Source organism: Cololabis saira, chromosome 4 (genome assembly GCF_033807715.1).
Source record: "Cololabis saira isolate AMF1-May2022 chromosome 4, fColSai1.1, whole genome shotgun sequence".
In the NCBI taxonomy this organism is placed as follows: domain Eukaryota; kingdom Metazoa; phylum Chordata; class Actinopteri; order Beloniformes; family Belonidae; genus Cololabis; species Cololabis saira.
Genome location: NC_084590.1, coordinates 8,383,105 through 8,408,523, shown reverse-complemented (window position 1 = coordinate 8,408,523; position 25,419 = coordinate 8,383,105). Strand labels below are relative to the sequence as shown.

General features: G+C 44.7%; 2 protein-coding genes across 3 annotated transcripts in view; one reads left to right on the top strand and one right to left on the bottom strand.

The window, feature by feature from the left end:
- The window catches only part of LOC133441451 (neurofibromin), a 142,684-nt gene extending 123,156 nt beyond the window's left edge, over positions 1–19,528 (top strand). For both annotated transcript variants that reach the window (XM_061718755.1, XM_061718754.1), the window contains exons 47-57: positions 240–366; positions 546–677; positions 1,828–1,963; positions 4,031–4,191; positions 4,278–4,400; positions 5,151–5,269; positions 5,360–5,460; positions 10,474–10,616; positions 10,708–10,754; positions 13,345–13,561; positions 16,488–19,528. In XM_061718755.1, coding sequence (XP_061574739.1) covers positions 240–366; positions 546–677; positions 1,828–1,963; positions 4,031–4,191; positions 4,278–4,400; positions 5,151–5,269; positions 5,360–5,460; positions 10,474–10,616; positions 10,708–10,754; positions 13,345–13,561; positions 16,488–16,630 — 1,449 coding nt within the window. In that variant the 3' untranslated portion in view covers positions 16,631–19,528. The remainder of the gene's footprint in view (positions 1–239; positions 367–545; positions 678–1,827; positions 1,964–4,030; positions 4,192–4,277; positions 4,401–5,150; positions 5,270–5,359; positions 5,461–10,473; positions 10,617–10,707; positions 10,755–13,344; positions 13,562–16,487) is intronic.
- The window catches only part of pxylp1 (2-phosphoxylose phosphatase 1), a 417,866-nt gene that overhangs the window by 235,104 nt on the left and 157,343 nt on the right, over positions 1–25,419 (bottom strand). The gene's annotated exons all lie outside the window — the stretch shown is intronic.

Sequence of the window (25,419 nt, the reverse complement as noted above, 5' to 3'; positions counted from 1 at the left end):
CGGGTTTCCAACTGTGACGGGTTTCCTTTCAGTGACGGGTTTCCCTCTGACGGGTTCCCTTCAGTGACGGTTTCCCTCTGAAGGGTTTCCCTCTGTGACGGGTTTCCCTCTGTGACGGGTTTCCCTCTGACGGTTTCCCTTCAGTGACGGGTTTCCCTCTGACGGGTTCCCTTCAGTGACGGGTTTCCCTCTGTGAACGTGGCTTTGTGAAACATGTGCTGCTGCTGTTTGTCCCCCAGAGTCCAGAAGAGGTGTTCATGGAAATCAGGCGTCCTTTGGAGTGGCACTGCAAGCAGATGGATCACTTCGTGGGCCTCACCTTCAGCGCCAACTTCAACTTTGCTCTGGTGGGCCACCTCCTCAAAGGTAAAGCACTTCGTCTTCACCTCTGTCAGACGGCACCCGGACGTGTCCCGGACGTGTCCTCACGTCAGACACATCTATGTACCAGTTTGCTGACTCAAAGCTCTGTCAGGGTGGAGCTTCCTCCAGCTGGGCGTCATGACGATGACGGCGGTGTCTTTTTCTCTCTGTGATGTCTGCAGGGTACAGACACCCGTCCCCCACCACGGTGGCCAGGACGGTGAGGATCCTGCACACGCTGCTCGCTCTGATCAGCAAACACCTGAAGTGTGACAAGTTTGAGGTCAACACCCAGAGCGTGGCGTACCTGGCAGGTAGGTCTCTCATGTCCCGCTGTCCTCGTCAAGTCTCATAGATCTGCAGGACCCCCCAACAGCCAGCTGGTTGTCCACATGGAGCTGTCAAGACATGGCCGCTTTGTTTCAGAATTGAAAGTACTTAAAAGCAGTGGTCCCCATACCCCGGTCATCTGGTACCGGGCCGCACAGAGAAGGAAAAAACTTTTTCTGTAGCATCCCCTGATGATGGATGACTCTCAAACTGATGGTTCACGATGTTTTTATTCCTTGGATGTAAATACACTGCAAACACACCGTAAGAGCTATAAAGGAATAAAATAAAATAAAGTTAGTCTTTCTACATTCATATAAGTTTCATTTAACTTAAATACAGACGGACACAGCTGCTCGCTCGGTCGGCAATAAAGCTACGGTTAACACAATACATGAGTGACCAAACTCAAGCTGGACATAAATACGGCATAAAATTGGCACAAATCATTATCAGCAGGTGCTTTTTGTGTCAGTTAGGCTCCACTTTAGCATTCCCAACAGTAGTTTAGTCTCTCAGACACACTTTCTACTGCCGTTAAACTTTTACCGTTAAAGTCCGAAGCGCCGGATGTTTATAAGGTCTCTGCGATACGCCTTCAAAATAAAAGCACTAAATATCGGTCTCCTTAATATTTAACAAATAAAATAAAAGCCTGGCTTTAAATAACGTTAATGAGAAAAACAAACATAAAAACACATTTATAGAAATACTCATATTAAAAGGTAATTCAAAATTTCCATTATTTCATTTTATTTTTTCGAAAAATATGTTTTATTATTTATTATTCATTATTATTATTATTATTATTATTATTGCTATAGCGAAAATACCACAGTTTTTAGTGCCAATCTTGTAATTTAATTTTTTTATCAGCTACACCTTTAGATTGGGCCGTGAAAATATTATATTTTTATCACCATGAACTATAGGCGGTTGTGGGTGCAGAACCCTGACCACCTTAGGTCTGGTTGTGTCAGATAGACGATCTCAGCAGCTTCCACCGTCGGCCTGAAAGGCTTATGAGGAGATCTCTGATTAGGAGTAAGAGAAGGTGCAGAGGCTGGTGCCCTGATTTGAGTCCGTGGAACAGTTCTGGTTCTGGTTTGTCATCCTCTCCTGTTCTCTTTGCAGCTCTGCTGACGGTGTCGGAGGAAGTTCGGAGTCGCTGCAGCCTCAAACACAGGAAGTCGCTGCTGATTTCAGACCTCTCCGTGGACCCAGTGCCCATGGACACCTACTCCAGTCTCATGAACGATCCTTCCTGCAGGTGAGCTGATTGTGGACCTCTCATCTAGAAATCCTAACGTGGTAAACGGGTCCTACGTTGGACATGATGCAGATGTCAGTCTCTGCTTCCATGGTACATTTACTACTGCAGTTGACAAAAAGCACAGACACAATTCAATACTTTATTAACCCTGAAGGAAATTTTGTTTTGAGTAACTTTTATTTTCCAAGTTCTCTCAGAGTCATTTTACACGGTTCTAGCTGTGGTCTAAAGAATCTCCTGTAGAGTAGGGCTGGGTATTTTTAAGAACCTCACGATTCGATTCGATTTCGATTCTTTAGGTTTCGATTCGATTTCGATTCAGTATGACGTAGAAATACACAAATAGCTGTTGGCAATTTTTAATTATTTTTATTTTCATGCCTATAACACGTGGCATGTTACTTTAAATAGAAATGAACTGAGCAATTAAACTTAGCAGCACCATAATGGCTCATTGCATTTGTACAGAATCATATTGCATTCACTTGAGAAAAAAAAATCTGCTCTGTTTTTCTGAATTAACGAGATAATTATCTCAGAATTCCAAGAAAAGTTTTAATGAAAAAAAAAAAATCTGCTCTGTTTTTCTGAATTAACGAGATAATTATCCTGGAGAAAAGTTGCAATGTCCAGCAGATCAGAATGGGCTTTCCGTCTGAACAACTGCGAAGTCCTGAGGTTTCTGCGCAAAGTCGACAAACCAATAACAATACCATCTATATAACTTAAAGACAAAAGTATCTCCCAATGTTTCAAACCAAAAGCAAAATAAAACTGGATTAAACTGGACAGGCGGAACATGTTTGCTTCCAGGAAATCGAGCTCTCAAGTGAATGACAGCTTCTTGCAAGTTGTGAGGTATCTTGTTAATTCAGAAAAACAGAGCGGATTTATGTTTTCATTAAAACATTTCTCAGAATTCTGAGATATTTAACTCGTTAATTCAGAAAAACGGAGCAGATTTTTTTTTAATTAAAACTTTTCTCAGAATTCTGAGATAATTATCTCGTTAATTCAGAAAAACAGAGTCCGCACATACACAATGAATGGGGTCTGCGTTTTCCCCTCTACAGGACTGTCTCAGAAAATTTGAATATTGTGATAAAGTTCTTTATTTTCTGTAATGCAATTAAAAAAACAAAAATGTCATACATTCTGGATTCATTACAAATCAACCGAAATATTGCAAGCCTTTTATTATTTTAATATTGCTGATTATGGCTTACAGTTTAAGATTAAGATTCCTAGAATATTCAAATTTTTTTAGATAGGATATTTGAGTTTTCTTAAACTGTAAGTCATGAACAGCAATATTAAAATAATAAAAGGCTTGCAATATTTCAGTTGATTTGTAATGAATCCAGAATGTATGACATTTTAGTTTTTGTAATTGCATTACAGATAATCACAATATTCTAAAGTCCTCTATGTGAAAGGGGCTTTACGCACCACCCTACTTTTGTCCGTTTCTCGTGTTCCTTCTTTAAATGGGAATTCAAAATGAGTCCAAAGGTCTGATCTGAAAGATCTCCCGCTTGCCATCGTCGTTGTTTGGTCACGTGCAGCCACCGTCCACAAAACGCGAATAAAAAGAAAATGTTGCGCACAGCGCCCCCACTGGCCAGGAGGTGAATCCATTAAGAGGCTTTGCTTAATCGATATTGAATTAGGGCGGGGATTGTTCCAATGCATCGATTTTTCAATATTTTTACCCACCCCTACTGTAGAGGTCTGAAGAAGCTCCTCTGACTGAACACACTGTTGCTGAATCACTGTGTTATGAAGAGGATGTTCAGGGACGTCCATGATGATGCTGAAGGAGCTGAGAATGAGCCACCAAGACAGGAGTGTCCAGAAGGATTTGGGGGGGATGAGTGGCACCCACCCTCCGTAGGAGAATGTCGAGTGAACGGAATTATTCTTTTACTCAGATAATGTCAGAAGAGCTCTGCAGAGAGTGTTTGCAGGGGGAGTTGCATGATTTTGGTAGTCAGGATAACTTGGATAACTTGATCCTGTATGATGGTTGTCAGTTGGTTTAACCTCCTCCACTCATCTCTCCAGAACACTACAAGAACCCCAGCCGTGGACATCCCCTCAGGTCTCGGACCGCTACCTTTCAGCCCATCACTACCCTCCCATGGGCCAGATCAGTCCAAGAACACGCAAGTCCATGAGCCTGGACATGGGCCAGCCCTCCCAGGCCAACACCAAGAAGCTCCTGGGTAAGTCTGTCCGTCCACGGTGAGGAACACCAGTACCTGACCTCCCAGGGTCCGGCTGGTCCTCATGTGCTGTCTGTTTCATCCAGGTACCAGGAAGAGTTTCGACCACCTCATATCAGACTCTAAAGCACCAAAGAGACCAGAAATGGAGTCCGGTATGACAACCCCTCCCAAGATGCGACGCGTGGCAGAGAACGACTACGAGATAGGTGAGGAATCGGACCAGGTTTCAGTGACTACGTTTGCATGCAGTCAGTCAGTTTCTAACCGGAATATTAGCATAACCCGGTTTTGCACGGCCATGTAAACACCACTAACCCCTTTTTGAGTAACCGGAATTTGCTCATATTCCGGTTTTTAAAAACCCGAAAATGACCCCTGGGTTACTCCTTTTCTAACCTGAATATTGGGTCATGTAAACGCCTAAGGGAATATCCCCATCAAAAGGAACATGAATTTGTTTTCTGCATGTTCTTTTCACAAGGAATCCTGGTCTTTTGAGTCCAGGAAATTCTTATAAACACGGAGAAACCAAGACCAGGAGGAGACTAATCACTTCATAAATGTAATGAAGGATATGAACATTTCTGCATTTGTAGACGGTAGAAAGTACCGGGATAGAAGATTTAAAAGAAGGTGAGCGAAATGTTGCGCGAAGCAGCATTTGTAGGAACGCCAGACCAGATCAAGCAACGCTGGAAGACGCTGGAAAAGGAGAACTACAGGACCAAGAAACAAAAAGACTTCTACTGGGCTGTTTTTTTGGATTTGGATACAGGAAGAAGTGGAAATGACGGGAACTGCGTCATGACGTTCTCCATTCTCAGATTATTCCCAATGTTTCAGTAACCAGAATATTGACCTTAACTCGAATTTTGACTGCATGTAAACGTAGTCAGTGACTAAGTCTCATGAGCTTCAGAGCAGATGTTCCATGGAATCCTTCTTTGTTTCCACAGAGACGCAAAGAATTGGAAATTCCCACCTTCGTAAGGTATCCGTCTCCGAGTCCAACGTTCTGCTGGACGAGGAGGTTCTGACCGACCCAAAGATCCAGGCTCTGCTGCTCACTGTGCTGGTGAGGCCACCCACACCTCAGTGTTCATGTCAAAGGGCCGGTCATGTGATGTGGTGGTTGTTCTGAGCCCGTTGTCGTTCTGCTGTCCAGGCCACGCAGGTCAAATACAGCACGGACGAGTTTGACCAGCGGATCCTGTACGAGTACCTGGCTGAGGCCAGCGTCGTCTTCCCCAGGGTCTTTCCAGTTGTGTGAGTATCAAACACCGGCTTTTAGAGTTGTTTATCCAACACTGGGCACGGCTAAATGATGATTTTTAATTCGGAATTAATTATTCAGAATTAAATAATTCAGAATTAGAAGAACTATTTTCCTTCGGGTTTACATGGAAATAGTAATTCCGAATTGAGGTTTACATGGAAAACACGTTTGATCGGCTTCATCCAATTCCTCTTAAGGTCTGGGGGTTGGGAAAACAAGAAAAGAAGAAAAGCTCGCAATTTTGATGTTTCCTGTTTCCATCTGTTCTTTTAATTATTTCCAGGTCCTCCAAGCTATTTATTAAATAAATGGTCTCTGCTCTTGACCACCGTTTACTGCGTGCTGCCATCTTGAAACTTTGTTTGGAAAACCAGCCCAGTGGAATATACAGGACTGTCTCAGAAAATTATATTATTGTGATAAAGTCCTTTATTTTCTGTAATGCAAAAATGTCATACATTCTGGATTCATTACAAATCAACTGAAATATTGCAAGCCTTTTATTATTTTAATATTGCTGATCATGGCTTACGGCTTAAAGTTATTGTGACATCATTTTTAACATGCTTTTAACACTATTAAAAGTCTTGGCCAACATCCCTTAAATGTGTCTAAAAGAGTGTAACAAGAAAAACATCACTCTAGTACTCCATTCTGTCCTTTTTATGACAGTGTTTTTTTGCGCCGTGAAAAACGGGTCCTTTTTCCCCTTTCCTGTCAATCATTGCTCCGCTCCTCCTCCCAACCTCCTCCAACCAACCGCTACACACTTCTGCCGTCTCCACACACACGCGCACACCAAACCACAAACACCCACACACACAGCCCAGACAGGGCGACTACAGCCCGGGGATGAAGTCCAACCGGGACCAGAGGACCGGGACCGCAGCTCCCCGCGAGCAATACGCTCACAGCGGCGTCGGAGAGTTAAGCCGGGAGCGACAGGCGAAGCATGCACGGAAAAGCAGCAGGGAGAACCACAGCAAACAATCATAAAAATAAAGGCATGTAAATAAAGTGTCCCCTTATCTTAAGTCCAGTCAGTGGCCGCGGGTCTTCTTAGCAGTTTTCCTCCGGTGATGAGAACAGAAGAGGCTCTAAACAGCTCCGTGTTAAGCCTGATTTATGGTTCCGCGTTAAATCGACGCAGAGCCTACGCCGTAGGGTTCAGCGTACGGTGCGCGTCGCCGCGTAACCCTACGCCGTAGGCTCTGCGTCGGTGTAACGCGGCATAGGCGCCGGAACCGTGGGTGCTTCGGGGCCCGAGCACCCACGGAGATGGCCGAGCACCCACGGGGAGAGCCGAGTAGGGGAGCCCCCATGTCAACAATCACTGATTGGCTAAAGCGGTTTTCAAATAAAGGGCGCACAGCCGCCGCCGGCTTTCCCATTCAAGTGTATGTGCTGCCGCTGCGCAAGAGCGCAGGGTCTGAGTGACGCAGAGCCTGCGCGCATACACCTGTGTACACATTTGTTGCAAGTTGCTTGGCGACTGAAAAAAAGTTTTTCCGGTCTGGCGCCGTTTTCCCACTCATTTGGACGTACAGTAGCTACAGCTCGGTTTGCAAAATGCACGTGTCCCTGATTCAAAGAAAAGCCCTGGCTTTAGTTCTTCTTCTGAGGAGGAGGAGACGAGCAGCAGCAGCAAGGAGGGGATGGGTCCATGAAATCCTCATGAAGACAGGATTTGGGGGAATACAGGCTCGTTCGGGAGCTCCATGATGGCCAGGTCAGGCTGAATCATATTTTATTAAAAAACCTTTCTGAACTATGTTGTTTTTTTTTTAGCTCATGTCAGTCATTTTAGCGGACCTGTAGTGCTTCGGTTTGCAAAAGTATTGACACGTGGTCTTTTCATAACCATATATTGATCAATGATTCAATTGATCCCCAGATGAGGCATGGAAATGCTATATTTTATTTTAAATTAACATTTTATTGTTAAAATAGCAAAAGTATATCACATTTCTACCACTTTTAAACACACCAGGTGTGTCCAAATTCTGGGAGATTTCTCTCCACTTTTGTCCCTTTTTATTGATGTCCCGATAGTCCTGCAGTCTCATCCCACAGCTCCTCACAGACTCAGCCAAGATCATTCTTTCTTCCATGTTGATCGTCTCTGATCTACAAGCTGCAACTTTTTTTTCTCCCTCCACCTTCTCTCCTATTGGACACCGCCCAGATGCCGTCACAGGGCGCACGGTGAAATTAAAAAAAATTAAATTCTACTGTTGTGGATTAGAAACGATCAAGATGGAAGAAAGAATGATCTTGGTTATGAACTATAGAAAAATAGCCTCCTTTTTCCTCAGATGAACACCCGAATTTGTTTATAATTTGATTATTATTTGTGTGTGTCTGTGTGTGTGTGTGTGTGTGCGTGCGGCGTTCATGTCCGTTACCGCTGTTAAATCTACGTTGCTGAATTGCTACACTACACTACATGACATTCAGCACCCACCAGCAAAAACATAATTCGGCGCCTATGTAACGCGGAACCATAAATCAGCCTTTATGGTGCGCTGGAGAGGAGAGGAGACAGGGAGCTGGGTGGAGGGGGCGGTGATTTAGCGGATCTATACGTAACGATCCGCCAGCAAACCAGATGAGCCGTTTTTGCATAGTTATGCGGAAAATCCCAGAAAGCACACAATACACTGAGGGCCCGATTTACTAAGATCCTAAATAAAGAGTACTAAATTGCGTGTGCACTGAAAAAGTTTGCGCGTGCTGTTGTTGTGTGTTTTGCGGGTGATCAACTAAGATTGCGTGCGCAATTGATAACAGGTGCAAACAGCAGTATTTAAATGAGGTGTTGCGCGTCTTACGGTTTGCGAGGGCAAACTCTGCGCCATGGAGTCTGGATGGAAGCAGGATAGTCGCAAGCGCAAAATGAAATTTGACGAGTTGGAGTTAGAGATATTAGTGGAAGAGGCAAATAAACACATTCATGAACTACAGCAAAGAAATCTAAACATTACCAAAAGAAACGCAATATGGGAGAAAACCTGCGATAGAATAAATGCAGTTGGTAACACAAAAAACAGAAAAACGGCTGGTTTTTCATATTTCAATTTTAGGCACAGATCAAAAATACGAAATAGAAAAACGGGCCACAGGACTGAATTTGATTTTAATATTGAATTGGTCGGGTTTATGTGACCCCGCGGTGCTCGGCATGATCTGAGGAGAAAAAGACAATCGGACACAGAGCTGGAGAGCGCTTTGATTCATCTATTTATGAGTTAAGTTTTTATTCAGATGTCCACAGTATATTGCAAATATTATATATTATATAGCAAATACTGACAGTAAATGTGTGACAGACGGGACCATCATATGGCCGAAAGAAGAGAAGAGACGTGTTCAGAACAGCACAGAGCGCACACTAAAGGCTGATTTATGGTTCCGTGTTACACTAACGCAGAACCGCCGACGTAGGGTATGCGGCGACGCACACCGCATCGCGACCCTACGCCGTTGGCTACGCCGTCGATTTAACGCAGAACCATAATTCAGGTGAAGCTGCAGTCTGTCTGCGCTGATCCTGACACACCGGGTCGGAGCGGATTTGGTCATGATGTTTAACCTGTGTTTTGTGATTAATAAGCACGGGTTTTAATTAAATGTAATTTAATTTGGCAGTTTGGCACAAAGGCTTGGCCTGCTTGTGGGCGAGTGGAGGGGGGCACATTAAAAGAAGATCGCAAGATATAAGACAAAGAACTAAAGAAAAAGTGGCCTTTAATAAAACTTGTGCAACCATTTTTAAAATAGCATGCAGCAGAATAAAGACTCTCTCTCTGCGTATTCTTTGATTTTAGATGTCGCCTCCTTGCCACAATAACAGCAGCAGCAGATTAGCACCTTCCTTTCGAACGTATTAAATACAGACGCAATCACAATACGCGCAATTACTTTCAGGCTTGGTAAATCTCATTGCGTGTGGTAAATTAACCTATTTGCATTTTCCCCTCCCAGTATTTAGGATTTCTGCCGGGTACGCCCCATATTGATTATTCATCAGGGCAAAAGTACTAACTGAATTGCGTGTGCAATTTTGCGCATTTGAGAGACGCAATCCTCTTTGCACGCTGTTAGTAGATCAGCTGGCACTTTGGTTTGCGGGTGCTGTCAAGTTTGCACACGTTTTTACGCACGCAAACCTTTAGTAAATCGGGCCCTGAATGTTAAAAGTTTGTTGTTTTTTGGGTGTAATTGATGTCAAGACACCCAACAAAACACAAAAAATCAAGAAAAATGTGTTTTTCATGTCACAATACCTTTAAGAAAACTCAAATATCCTATCTCAAAAAATTAGAATATTCTGGGAATCTTAATTTTAAACTGTAAACCATAATAAGCAATATTAAAATAATAAAAGGCTTGCAATATTTCAGTTGATTTGTATTAATCCAGAATGTATGACATTTTTGTTTTTTTAATTGCATTACAGAAAATAAAGAACTTTATCACAATATTCTAATTTTCTGAGACAGTCCTGTAAGCGTCATGGAGACGGACGGGCGAGGGAACGAGCAGCGCAGAAAGACCTGAATTAATTTAAAGCAGAATGAGTGTTTACATGATCTGGAATTATTCTATTTGTATTTAAAATCGGAATAAACCAGCCACTTACTTCGGAATTAAGTCTAATTCAGAATGGCCATTTTCATTCAGAATTACCGGTAGGTGTTTACATGGTGATTTTTACTCATTTTAAATCAGATTTAATTTTAATTCTGAAGTAAAGAGGAATTAAACGTCCCATGTAAACGCAGTAGAGGACGTGCAGGTCTGATCCAGACCTCGTGGTCAAGGGTCTTCTCAGACCAGCCACACGTAGCTCTTAGTTAGAACCAGTCGTTGTCTTGACGGCGTGGCTCTGCTTGGTGGTGACAGGTGAGACCTTTCACAGGTGTGGGTTCAGTTTGAGCCGAGCTCCGCCTGTTCGTGCCCCCGTACAGCAGTGCGTGACTGTGTGCACGTCTCCTCCTCAGCTACAACCTGCTGGACTCCAAGATCAACACTGTGCTGTCCATGTGCCAGGACACCAACCTGCTGAACCCGGTCCACGGCATCGTCCAGAGCGTGGTGTACCACGAGGAGTCTCCCCCGCAGTACCAGCCCTCCTACCTGCAGAGTAACTCCCCCACACACAACCTTAAAGTCCTGCAGGTCAGTCACGTGCTTCTGAGCCCTCCGTTCACCTGCTGCCTTCTGGCTTGTTTCAGGCTTCGGCTTCAACGGACTCTGGAGGTTTGCTGGACCCTTCTCAAAGGTAAGAACTGCTCGCCTCCTCCAGCTGCAGTTGGACACTTCTTCAGTCACGATAATGGAGGAAGTGGCCCATAGCTAGTAGCTCTTAGTGCTAAAATAGGAGCTGTGGCCTTCTTCATATCTCACTGAGAACTCCATGGGACTGTGGACAGGGCTGAGGGAGAAGAGAGCTTGGGAACAAGAGAGGAGGGAAAGAGAAAGAGAAAGGAGGGAGCCTGCTCTTTTTTACTGAGTCCAGGCTGCCATAAATCAGCAGGCGGCCCCTCCTGTGATTTGAGGTCTATTCCCAGTGAGGGGGCTATTCCTCATCACCGAAGGGCCGTAAATGCAAAGCCTGCTGGTGCTTTGAGTCATTATGGAGGTTCATTTGTCTCAAACCATGTGGTCAGCTGTAAGAATACAAGGCTGCTCTCAGAGTGAGGCCTCAGAGCTGGACCTTAAAGTTGAAGTTCAGGCTCCCCATGTTCACAGAGGACTGTGGCCCAACAGGGCTAATCTGTGATGTCGCAAAAAAAAAACAAAAAGGAAAAAATGGAAATCACGTATCGCTCTAATCTCGAGTTCTGAACTAATCAAAAATAAGATTGCTAATAATGAAAATATAATACAATCAAATACAAGCCAAATTCAAACCGACGCAATGATACAGTTTTATCAGTTTAGTTTACGGTAGTTTAATTTAGTGTTTGTACCATCGCTGTTTAGCTAGTACCGTATTTTCGCGACCATTCGGCGCGCCGTGTGGAAAGGCGCACCCTCAGTTTTGTGTGTCATTTATGGATTTAAAACACACATACGGTGCACCGACCGAAAAGGCGCCGTCTACGGCTTTTGCAAAAGCCCGAACAACAGTCCAACCCAGCTAGACACGTCAGCCCACGCATCTACAATCCTTCAACAGTAAACCACGGAGCCTGCCGACCGAGCGGCAGCCGACGCGTCGGTCCTCGTCCGTCCTCGACGTGGCGGCTGTTCCTCCGGCCTTCCGCTTCTCCTTCTCGTAGGGAGGCTGAGTCGCCCCGTCCGCTCCAGGTGTCCCGCCACGGAGCCGCCGCAGGGCAATTCACGCGCCCCCCTTTCCCCCTTCTCATGGTGGCCTCAATTACGTCCGCCTTACAATGGTTTGCTTTCCTTATGGTTCTGTGTTAAATCGACCCAGCCCTACGTCGTAGGGTACGGCGTGGGTCGCCGCGTACCCTACGGCGTAGTCTCTGCGTTGGTGTAACGCAGAACCATAAATCAGCCTTTACAATAATACAATGGGCGCATTGCGTCATTGGGCGCGCGGTACATTAAAAAGAAAAAAGACGTTTATATAGGCCTAATGGTCGCAAAAACACGGTATACCACCGTCATTTCCTGTTAACTCTGATTCTCTGGTCAAGGGCTACCACTCCACCAATGAGATCGGTCATAGAGGCCGACGGCTAGTGGCCCATTCTACATGTCGAATTGGCGGAAATGAGCGCCAACGGACGACTAGACGGGACACACCAACCTGGCCCGACGGCCGGTTGTCGGGTCGGTGTGTCCCGGCCTTAACAAACCGTCCTTGTTCATTCTTCTTCTATTCTTCTTCTCCTGTCACGGACTAGCCGGTGCCGACATGGGAGGCTACTAGGGGTGTAACGATACACTAATCTCACAATACGGTACACGATTTGAGGTCACGATAACGATACGATATTATAGCAGTATTTTTTTAACAATCTTGAATGAAGAACATTTGACTGGAAAAATGGTCTTTTATTTGAGACACAAAATACAAAACAATGCTGTGCGTTTGCCCTATTGTTACAGTTTGTAATGCTTTATAACTGTTTAAGTTTTAAAGAGAAAGCCAGGCCAACCATTTTCCACAAACTGAACTAAAAGTAAATGTCAGGTTTGCATTATGATCTTCACTTTCATACAAGTACTAATATTTTGCCACAAACTGAATAGTTTCTCTCATGTATGATTTGACTTTTTTCTTCTCCATAAATTTAAACTAATATTAAATAAATAAATAAATAAACTATGAAAAGTCCCAAACTCCAAATGCAACATGACTGTTATTTATCTTGTGCCAGAGCTCAGAGCTTCACCTGCTCCAGCCTGAGGCCGTAATGAACCCCGTTATCATTTCATCCTCCCACCTTTGGGGACGACACAATCTTTACATCATAAAAAAGATTGATTCATGCTCATCTTAGAAGTAAAAGTTCGGAGCTCAAAACCCCCCTAGAGTCCCGTGATCGGGACCGCAAAACGGTACTAGTTTCTTCTGAGCGGAGTAAGATTTTGGTCGGCGGGTCGAGGTCGTCACGTGATCCCGCTGCACCAATAGGATGTTACTAGTAAACACAATAGATTAATATTAATAACCCAATATCGCGCTACAGTTTGTCACCTCCACGACACGTATCGTGACGTTTTTGTATCGTGAAATTTCGCGGCACGATATATTGTTACACCCCTAGAGGCAACATCCTGACCTGTGACCTGTGACGAGGCTGCTCGGTCCACAGAAATAAAAGCCTTTTCATGTTGCATGTGAGCGCTCTAACATGTATGGTGTCTCGTCCCCCCCACCCCTGCTGGCTGCACAGCAGACACAGATACCCGACTACGCTGAACTCATCGTCAAGTTCCTGGAGGCTCTGATTGACAGCTACCTGCCTGCAGCGGACGAGGAGCGAGGAGAGGAGCAGCTGAGGACGCCCACCTCCCCCTACCCCCCCACCAGCCAGAGCCAGCTGAGCATCACTGCCAACCTTAACCTGTCCAACTCCATGACCTCACTGGCTACGTCGCAGCACTCCCCAGGTCAGTAAGGGCTGAGCTCATACTCGGCATCAGATGTGATGCTTCCCACTCTACCTTCCTTACTTGTAGCCTTATGCTGGATTCACACGAAAAGCGTAGAAAATCACCTGACGCCTGCATCGCGCTGCTTGGTGGATTCACACTATAGTCTGTCGACGCCTGCAGTGGCCGGGGCTAAAGCTGCGCTGCAGAACTGGAGGAACAAAGTGCATATAGTCTACAGTTTCCTATTTCACCATGGATCACACTTTGGGAAGCCTTCTTTATATTTCAGCGTTATTTCTGCGTAGATAAGAGTGAGTTTGATGCTCCTTAACCAGGTTGGTCTTGGATCAACATCAACCAACACCGGGTCGGAGCGGATTTGGTCATGATGTTTAAACTGTGTTTTGTGATTATTTTGCGTTGGATCAATGTAGCAAATAAAATAGTTCGGACCATCCAGCTCGTCAACCATCACGTGTTTCACATGATCAGTTCAGGTAAAAATGGCAGTCAAATCAGCAAAAATGTCAGTTTACTGGATGAAATATATTAATTCCTGATAAAATAAGTTTGTTAGTGCACATTTATGCTCATGAGTGCATGTGAATGAGTGTACGTTTGTGTGTACACGAAAGTACAATCTGCATTGAGGCTTCTCGCTTCGGGAATCCCGAAACATGTGATCACGTCTGTGATTGGACGCTGCCTCGGTGTCGCCGCTGCTCATTTGCATAAAGTTCAGATTTTTCAACTTCAAATTGACGCTCTGGAAGCCTCTGCTGCCTCTCGCCGTGCGTTTTCATAGAAAATTAATGGCAGCCGGACGCCTATGACGTCCGTGGCGCTTTCAGTGTGAATCCAGGGTTAAGGAACCAGGGGGAGGATACAAGCAGCGGAGGTGAGGTTCCTCTGGACTCTCCCTCAGAGACAGGAGGTCCAGGCCTCCAGCACAGACTGGTTAGGATGTCTCCTGGGGAGGTGTGTCAGAGATGTCCAACCAGGAGGAGGTCTTGACGCAGACCCAGGACACATCACAGGGACTACAGGACTGTCTCAGAAAATTAGAATATTGTGATAAAGTTCTTTATTTTCTGTAATGCAATTTAAAAAAAACAAATCTCATACATTCTGGATTCATTACAAATCAACTGAAATATTGCAAGCCTTTTATTATTGTAATATTGCTGATTATGGTTTACAGTTTAAGATTAAGATTCCCAGAATATTCAAATTTTTTGAGATAGTATATTTGAGTTTTCTTAAACTGTAAGCCATGATCAGCAATATTAAAATAATAAAAGGCTTGCAATATTTCAGTTGATTTGTAATGAATCCAGAATGTATGACATTTTTGTTTTTGTAATTGCATTACAGAAAATCACAATATTCTAATTTTCTGAGACAGTCCTGTATATCTCTCAGCTGGTCTGAAAACAGGTTTTTCCAGACCAGCTGACTGGTCAGACCTGCAGAAACCAGCAGCTCCACTGTCTCCACCTATAAGGAGGGAGCAGGTCTGGACCCGTGCTTGTTCTGCTGTCCACACAGTCTGAACCGGGTTAAGAGGAAGATGGACGTTGAAGAAACCAATCAAACCAGAATGGTGGAATACAACTCACCTCATGTGAGCGTGTTTGGGAGTTTTGGGAGACAGACTCACGTCTCCCAAACACCACAAGAACGTTTTCATGCAGGTTTGTGTTTGCAGTTCCGGGGTTAACGCGAGCACACACACTGACTGCGTTTCCATGCAGTCAATAAAACATTTAAAACCCGAATATTGGCAATAACCCGAATTTGCACGGCCATGTAAACACCAATAACCCTTTGAATAACCCGAATTTGCTCATATTCGGGTTTTTAAAAACCCGAATATGACCCCTGGGTTACTCCTTTTAAAACCCGAATATTCGGTCATGTAAACGTAACGGAATATCCCCATCAAACGGAACAGGAAATTGTTTTCTGCGCATGCTCTGTTGTTTTGGAAGAAAATCAATTAAGGCTCAAGAGTGGTCGGCGGCACAAAATTAATCACACACACACACTCGCTTTTGCTATAATGATATATGAATACCTTTATTACCACAAGAAAAGCAAGCATTGCATAGAAGACACACACACAATTGCTCTTTTGCTAGGACAAATGTGTCAAGTTATCCCCCACAAATGGTAGAGCAATATCACTGACAGTTACATAGGGCGAGGCCTTATAATACTCTTACCTCGACACAGAAGACTGGAGAGCCGAACAGTCCAAACAGAGTGGCCAAAAAAACCCCGCTGGGCGTCCTGCACAAAACCCGCAGCTGACTCTGCTCGAACTTCCGGCTGTCCCGTCTTTATAACTTTCCTAGCTGGTGAGGGGGGGGGGGTGTGTTGTTCACACGGGAACTCAGTCCCGTGTGAACAAGCCACATATTACAGTTACATTTGTTAATAAACAGCAGGTGCAGACTGTGTTTTGGGAATTCAGGGCATTTCAGGACACAAAACATATTTTTCTCCCTTCATCTGTTCGCAAGGAATCCTGGTCTTTTGAGTCCAGGAAGGTCTTCTAAACACGGAGAAACGCAAGACCAAGCAACACTTTTGGAGTGAGGAGGAGACTAATCACTTTATAAATTTAATGAAGGATATGAACATTTTGGCATTTGTAGACGGTAGAAAGTACCGGGATAGCGAGATTTACAAGAAGTTGCGCAAAGCAGCATTTGTTTTGAATTTGGATGCAGGGAGAAGATGTGGAAATGACTGGAATTGCGTCATGATTTTTTTCCGCGCATCGCTGGTTTGATCCAGATATCCCAAATGATTAATTACCATGTAAACGGAATATTCCGAATGTTTCAGTAACCGGAATATTAGCAATAACCCGAATTTTGACTGCATGTAAACGTAGTCAATCTTACGCCGGTGTTTTCTGTTCATGTGTCTCCAGGTGTGGACAAGGAGAACGTGCAGCTGTCCCCCAGCTCGGCTCTCTCCAGTGGGGGACGAACCCGCCACGGCTCGGCCAGCCAGGTGCAGAAGCAGCGCAGCGCCGGCAGCTTCAAGAGGCCCAGCATCAAGAAGATCGTGTGAAGTCCCGCCAGGCCGGGTCGGACCGCGCCGGGCCGCCCGCCTCCTCCCTGGTTTCTCCTGGTTCTTCATCGTCGTTGCTTTGGCAAACAAGTGGTTCTGGATTCTTGGCGGAGGACATTACCGAACCCAGCCGCGCCGCTGGGACCTCTTTATTTTCCTGTTTGATTTTGGACAGCCTGATCCGCGGCAGAGGCTTTCTGTCCCCTGAAGGCTCCGCCTCCCCGCACAGGGGGCGGACGGGAGAGAGTCGACAATGAAGAGGATGACAATGTGATCTGCAGGGGCAAACTGCAGGATTCTGTCAGTCAGGATATTCACTCTGGACTTCCAAGGACGTACATGCTCAACCCTTCCAGTCCTCTTCAGATCCTTCTCATAGACGTGGTCTCATAAGTGGCTCCCCATGTTGGTTCGCTCAGTCGTGTGCCTTCATCAAGTTCTTGTCCACCAGACCGTCCTGATCCTCGTACAAGACTGTCCTGATCGTAGTCTTACCAGACTGTTCCAACCCTAGTCCTACCAAACTTTCCTGATCCTCGTACAAGACTGTCCTGACCCAAGTCCTACCAGACTGTCCTAATCCTCCTATCGTACTACCCTGACCCAACCTACAATGCCCTAACCCAACCTACCAGATTGTTCTGACCCTAGTCCTACAAGACTGTCCTGATCGTAGTACCAGACTGTTCCAACCCTAGTCCTACCAAACTTTCCTTCCTCCCACCAGACTGTCCTGATCCTTCTATCGTACTACCCTGACCCAACCTACCACAATGCCTTGATCCTCTTACCAGACTGTCCTGATCGTAATCCTACAAGGTTGTCCTGACCCTAGTCCTACCAAACTTTCCTAATCCTCGTACAAGACTGTCCTGATCCAAGTCTTACCCTCGTACCAGACCGTCTTGATAGTCTTACCACATCGTCCTGACTCTAGTCCTAACAAACTTTCCTAGTCCTACCCTCGTACCAGATTGTCCTGACCCTAGTCCTACCAGACTGTTCCAACCCTAGTGCTGACAAACTTTCCTGATCCTCCTACCAGATTGTCCTCACCCTAGTTATACAAGACCGTCCTGACTCTAGTCCTACCCTCGTACCACACCGTCCTGACTCTAGTCCTACCAGACTTTTCTGACCCTGGTCCTGCCGGACCGTCCTGTCCAGACCTGGTATCTTGACGCCCGCCATCATGAAGGTTAAAACTCAGAACTCGGTGGTGTAAATACGAACACTTCCCGTCATTGGTTCCCATCGGTTTTCCGGAGACTTCTGTCGCAGCGGCGTCACGTTTGACTCCGTGGACGAAGGGAGATGATGCAACAACTAACAAAGCTCCGCCCTCAAACCCCACCCGTGTCGATAGAACCCCGCTAACGCATCGCTGCAACCTTCCTACCGACCACCAGAGGGAGATCTGAGACTGATGCCACTTTCTAAAAAACCTTCACGTTGTCGTCTTCATCAGCTGGGCAGTGGATGACCTTGAGTTTGTAGAGGTCAGTGGGGGAAAATAAACTAAACTGAGAAGACCAACGGGGACATGCAGAGATGTGCAGGACTTGTCATGGCTCCGTCAGGTCGTCTTGGATGTGGAAGCGATGCCTGTGGGCTGTTTTGGAAACACAACGCCATTGTGGTGTTTGGTACGAGCAGCCAGCGGTCGGGTCTTTGCCACCAGCCGGTGGGTGGAGCCGGAGTGGAGGTGGGGGAAGGCTTGAGTCAGGGCATCTCCACCCGTCCGTGTTCTGGATGGACAGCAGGATGGTTTTCCAGCGGTGGAACGATTCTGGAAGAGTCTCAGTGGGGGAAAGCAGATGGATGTGTCACCAAACACCAGACCAACCGCCAGCTGGACAGAACCAAACCTCTCTGGACAGGTCCGGAACAGTTCTGCCGGTTCCAGGTGGACACATTTAAAACTGTTTCCCAGTCAGAAAAGGTCTGGCAGAGCTGAGTCACAATGGACATGGTGGCTCCACCCACTCACCTGAGATGCTTCATGCTGATTGGTCTGTGGAACACAGGAGTAATCGCAGCTGCCAGTCAGTCAGGAAACACCTGCCCTGGTTCCCTCCTGGTTCCTGGTTCCCTCCTGGTTCCCGGTTCCCTCCTGGTTCCTGGTTCCCTCCTGGTTCCCGGTTCCCTCCTGGTTCCTGGTTCCTGGTTCCCTCCTGGTTCCTGGTTCCTGGTTCCCTCCTGGTTCCTGGTTCCTGGTTCCCTCCTGCTGGGTCAACGGTCCGAGCTGAGCTCCGCCCAGGAAGGCGGCGAGTCTTATCTCTGAATGAACATGAACTCCGTGCGAGGGGACGTTTCCCGCCCCCGGGACGCAGCTGGCGGACTTGCACTAATCTATAAACAGTCGTGGGTTGTACAGAAGAAGAACCTCCACATGTGGCATGTTTTATTTGATGTTATGCAAATCTAATGTCTGTAGAGTATTAGTCTGAGTTCTGTTTTTAATGCAGTACGTGTGACAATTGTAAATACTTTGTGTACAATTTGAGATGGTATATTTACTACACTGTACATAGCTGTGATATTGTATCATTTTGTTTTTGTAAAGCAGTTAGTTTCTGTATAATAATACACAAATGGAACTATTCCAGTGTTAGTAATAAAATGTTCTGCTCTTCAGCGTCCGACTGTGCTAACGGCTCCCGTCTACGAGCGCGTGATTCCAACGTTTAAACGTGGAAACGCTCCTGACGGGCGGCTTCTTTGTCTTTGTGCTGCACGGCCCCTCGTTGTAAATAGGTGGAAAAAAACCACATTCAGTTCAGCTTTATTTATACGGCACCAAACAATCTCAAAGCCTCTTCAACGACAGTCCAACTCCTTTACAAATGAGTCCAATTATTACAAAGTCAATAAAATAACTATGATTACTGCTCCACGGAGGAAACCAAGTTTCACCAGAACTTTTCTTGGATCCAATCCCCCGCTGTGAAAAGGAGAAGTCCTTTAACAAAGAAGAACCCACTGACAGAACCAGACTCAGGGAGGACCAGCATCCACCTGGACCGGTTGGAGGTTTAGAGGACAGGAAAGAGGAGAGAATAAGAAAAACAGACCAGAGTAGAGTGGGAGGGAGGAGAGGTGCATCATGGGAGGTCTCCCAGCAGTCCAGGGGTCGGATTCACCAATATGTTCTTAAGAACGATCTTAAGAAATGTCTTATGATCTAAAATTAAGTTGTTCATAAGAAAGTTCTGAAGTGCAATTCCTCAATATTTTCTTAACTGTCATTTCTTACGAATTTCTTATTTTTTCTACTTAAGAACTTCTTAAAATATGGCTGTATGTAAATGGCATACTAAGTACTACATGCTACATACTGCATCAGTATGTACTGCATACTAAATGAACGATTCAGTACGCCTCTCCAGCAGACCGTTCACACAGCAGTATGCAGCCAAGTACCCCAGAATTATATTATATTATTATTATTTATTATTAAAAAGGTGATATTAAAGTCTTACCTTTTCACAGAAGAAATTTTAAGACAGGTCACGGTTGTCTTAAAGTTAAGAAAAAAGTCAAGAACAAATTTGAGAACTTTTATTTCAAGAATACCATTTATTCTTAAGTTTTTTCTTAAGAAGAAAGTTGAGAAAATACTTAAGAACTTTTTTGGAGAATATGACTTCTTCTCTTTTTTCTTCTTAAAGGAGCATGAGGCTCCTTTTAAGAAATGAGACTCTCTAGCGCCACCCTTCACCACGACGGCCGTCGGGGGTACTGCAGCCAACAGTGAAACCGGCACGGGAGAACGGGGAGAACGTGCATGCAGCGTCATGTGACGTCACATCCACAGGACAGCGCGGGAAATTCGGTCCCAGCATTGCAGCACATTTTGCAGCACACAGCCTGTTCAAGGCAACGGAGAGATACACTAGAGGGCTCATTCTTTTGGGTTTGGAACGCTTCATCTGACATTATTACTAGAAAACTTAAAACGTATACAAATTTTTTTCATAAATCCTGCCTCAATCCTGCCTCAAGCTCCTTTAAGAATGTTTTGTGAATCCGGCCCCAGGTCTACAGCAGCATCACTAAGGGATGTTTCAGGTCACCTGATCCATCCCTAACTACGAACAGGGAGGTTTGAAGCTTCATCTTAAAGGTAGAGAGGTTTTCTGAACACAACCTGGTTCCAGAGAGGAACCTGAAGGTTCTGCCTCCCGTTCTACTGTCAGAACCTCTAGGAACCACAAATAAACCTGCTGTCTGAGAGACAAGAGTTCTGCTTGGAGAACCTGGAACTATGAGCTCTGGAAGACCTGGTGGAGGTTGGTCATTAAGATCTTTATATGTGAGGAGAAGAAGTTTAACTTCTATTCTGGGTTTTATAGGTAAACGAAGAGAAGATAAAACTGGAGAAACATCTGCTGCTGGTTCTCCTCCCTGGCTGCAGCATTGTGGATGATCGAGAGGTCTATAGAGAGTTTTTAGGACAACTCGGTAATAAAGAATTACAAAAGTCCAATCTTGAAGTAACAAGTACACGGATCAGTTCTTCTGTCATGTTCCTGATGTAAACGATATTACCAAAGTGGAAGAAGGCAGTCCTGAAAACCTGTTTAAGATGAATCAAAGGACATATTCTAGTCCAAAATGACTCCCAGGTTCCCGACTGTAGCGCTAGAGGCGAAGGCCGTACCATCTAGATCAGGTTTGTTTTGGGCTACATCAAGATGAAGAATGACCTCAAAGGTTTTGGCGGGACTGGAGGTCGCTGCATGATAGAAAGCAGCTGCTTTGATTAAACAATTATTACTTTTAAGCTCTAGAGGACCACACATGGATTTGGCCTGCGGGCCTTGAGTTTGACATGTGATCCTATGTCCCTGAAGGATTCCAAATACAGCCACTTCCGTTTTATCTGAGTTAAGCTGGATAAAGTTTAGAGTCATCTGTGTTCCCTGGATTCATGGATGGGTATAGCTGAGTATCATCAGCACAGTAATGGACATTAATGACATGCCGTCTAATATTACAGAACAGATGCAAATATGAGGAGAAAAGAACCGGTCCAAACACTGAACCCTGCAGAACTCTGTGGTTAGGTCTGGTATCTGAGGATGACTTCATTTACATCAAACTGGAATCTATCAGAAAAATATGGCTTAAACCAGTTTAATGCAGAACCTTTAATCAGTGCCTTTAACTAGGTTAATGTTTCATTAGGTCTTCATGCAAACCTAAGAGGTCAAGACAAGTAGCTGAAGTGATGACAGCTACTCACTGGTGGTACCAGCCATCAATCATAACACCACACCTAATTATACATAAATTGGTTTTATATAAATTTACCTAGCAAGGAAAATAAAGCATGTAAAAAAACTGAACAAGATTGGGCCTAGCACTGAACCCTGCGGAACACCATAACAGACCCTCGACTGTTCTGAAGTGAATGGAAAGATATTCTAATAGTATATAAAAAAGCCATTCGCAAAGCAAAAACAGCTTATTATTCAACGTTGATAGAGGAAAACAAAAGTAACCCACGTTTTGGCCGCTCGGTGGCGCAGTGGGTTAAGCAGCGGGCCATATACTGAGGCTGCAGTCGTCGCGGGTTCGAATCCAGCCCGTGCACCTTTGCTGCGTGTCTTCCCCGTTCTCTCTCTCTACCCCTTTCCAGTCTGCATCTCCAATAAAGGGCCACTAGAGCCCAAAAAAACCTTTAAAAAAAAAAAAGTAACCCACGTTTTCTGTTCAGCACTGTAGCCAGGCTGACAAAGAGTCACAACTCTGTTGAGCCCTGCATTCCTGCAGCTCTCAGTAGTGAAGACTTTATGAGCTTCTTTAACAGTAAAATCACGAGAATTAGAGAACGAAATCAACCAGCCGGTTGTAGGCGTTTCTTCAGCTTTAGCGACTTCCCTAGGCTCTGACTTGCCTCTAGACTGTTTTGATCCTATAGACCTCCCTGAGCTGACTTCACTTGTTAATAGAGCTAAATCAACCACATGTATGTTAGACCCCATCCCGACTCGACTATTCAAACATGTTTTTTCTCTTATTGGTACGACAATACTGGACCAAATCAACCTATCCCTAAGCTTAGGATATGTACCACAGGTTTTCAAAGTTGCAGTAATTAAACCTTTACTTAAAAAACCTTCTCTTGACCCAGACACCTTAGCTAATTATAGACCAATTTCCAACCTTCCATTTGTGTCTAAAATTCTGGAAAAGGCAGTTTCAAGCCAGTTATGTGACTATTTGTATAGAAATGATCTGTTTGAAGTCTTTCAGTCAGGGTTCAGAATGCATCATAGCACAGAGACAGCACTGGTTCGAGTCACGAATGACCTCCTTATGGCCTCAGATAAGGGATTAGTTTCCATACTGGTTCTACTGGACCTCAGATAAGGGATTAGTGTCCATACTGGTTCTACTGGACCTCAGTGCTGCTTTTGACACTGTAGATCATGGCATTTTACTGCACAGGTTAGAGCATGTTGTTGGGATTAAAGGGACAGCTCTAGGTTGGTTTAAATCATATCTATCTGACAGGTTCCAGTTTGTTCATGTACATGAGGTTTCTTCAGAACAGTCAAGGGTCTGTTATGGTGTTCCGCAGGGTTCAGTGCTAGGGCCAATCTTGTTCAGTTTATACATGCAGCCGTTGGGAAGTATAATCCAGAATCACGGCATACACTTTCATTGTTATGCTGATGATACGCAGCTCTATTTGTCTATGAAGCCGGATGAAACAGAACCGTTAGTTAAACTTCAGGCATGTCTTAGGGACATCAAGGACTGGATGTCCGGAAATTTCTTGCTTCTAAATTCAGATAAAACAGAGGTTATCATTCTTGGTCCAGAGCATCTTAGGAAGGGATTAGATGGTGTTGCGATGGCTTCCAGTGCAACTGTGAGAAACCTTGGTGTTATTTTCGATCAGGATTTGTCGTTTAAACCATATGTTAATCAGGTTTGTAAAATAGCATTTTTCCATCTCCGCAATATTGCAAAAATTTGGAAAATCCTCTCGCAGAGTGATGCAGAAAAACTAGTTCATGCGTTTGTATCTTCTAGACTAGATTACTGTAATGTGTTATTAGCAGGATGTCCAAGTAATTTGCTGAATAGGCTCCAGCTGATCCAGAATGCAGCAGCACGAGTACTGAGAGGAATCAGCAGGAGAGACCACGTCTCTCCAGTGTTAGCGTCGCTCCATTGGCTACCTGTAAAATTCAGAATTCAATTTAAAATTGTATTACTTGCATATAAAGCCCAAAACGGCTTAGCTCCGCAGTATTTACAAGACCTGATAGTGCCTTATGTTCCTGGCAGAGCTCTCCACTCCCAGGGTGCAGGCTTACTCGTAGTTCCTAGGGTATCCAAATGTAGATTTGGAGGGCGGGCGTTCTGCTATCAGGCACCATTACTTTGGAACCAACTTCCAATCTGGGTTAAGGAGGCTGACACCACCTCCACCTTTAAAACTAAACTTAAAACCTTTCTGTTTAGTAAAGCCTATAGTTAGTGTTTAGTAAACCTCTAGCTGGTGTTGGTAAATCTCTAGGTAGTGTAAACTCTAGTGTGTTAGAGTCAGTAGTCATAGTTGCAGCTATAGAACAAGACTATATTAGTTAGTCTCAAATATAGCTTCGCGGTAGATATGCTGCTATAGGCTTATGCTGCAGGGGGGCACCGACATGATCCACTGGGCGGTGCCTCTCACCCTTCTTCTCCTCTCCTTTTCCCTGCCTCTCTTCTCCATTACCATTTTTATTTATTATAAATATCTCATAGCTATCATTTTTGTCCATCGTACCTGTAGTTTCTTGTGCCGGCCCCCCTTTTTTTTTTCTTCTCTTTTGTGCATGTTTGCAGGCCGGAGCCTCGGGAGCTGCGTTCTGGCCTGTGTTCCCCCTCCCCCCACGTCGGTCATCCCGTTGCTGCTTCCACCTGCCTACGTGGATGTCTGCTGTTGCTGCTTCCGCCTGAAAGACTTCAAACAGATCATTTCTATACAAATAGTCACATAACTGGCTTGAAACTACTTTTTTCAGAATTTTAGATACAAAATGGAAGGTTGGAAATTGGTCTATAATTAGCTAAAATATCTGGGTCAAGAGAAGGTTTTTTAAGTAAAGGTTTAATTACTGCAACTTTAAAAACCTGGGGTACACATCCTAAGTTTAGGGATAAGTTGATTTGGTCCAGTATTGTCACACCAATAAGAGAGAACATTTTTGAATAGTGGAGTCGGGATGGGGTCTAACATACATGTGGTTGACTTAGCTCTATTAACGAGTGAGGTCAGCTCAGGGAGGTCTATAGGATCAAAACAGTCTAGAGTCAAGTCAGAGCCTAGGGAAGTCGCTAAAGCTGAAGAAACGCCCACAACCGGCTGGTTGATTTCTCCTCTAATTCTCGTGATTTTACTGTTGAAGAAGCTCATAAAGTCCTCACTACTGAGAGCTGCAGGAATGCACGGCTCAACAGAGTTGTGACTCTTTGTCAGCCTGGCTACAGTGCTGAACAGAAAACGTGGGTTACTTTTGTTATCCTCTATCAACGTTGAATAATAAGCTGTTCTGGCTTTGCGAATGGCTTTTTTATATACTATTAGAATATCTTTCCATTCACGATAGGAGTCTACAGACTTACAAGATTTCAACCACACATCCAGCAGGTTCTCACATTTTTTTTCTTCCTCATGTTCCTGAGATATTCACGCTATGATATAATTTCACTGAGGATTTAAAAAAACCCAGCACCATTTATTTCAAATGGAGGAAGTGATGTGTGGATCAACCTCCCGGGTGAAG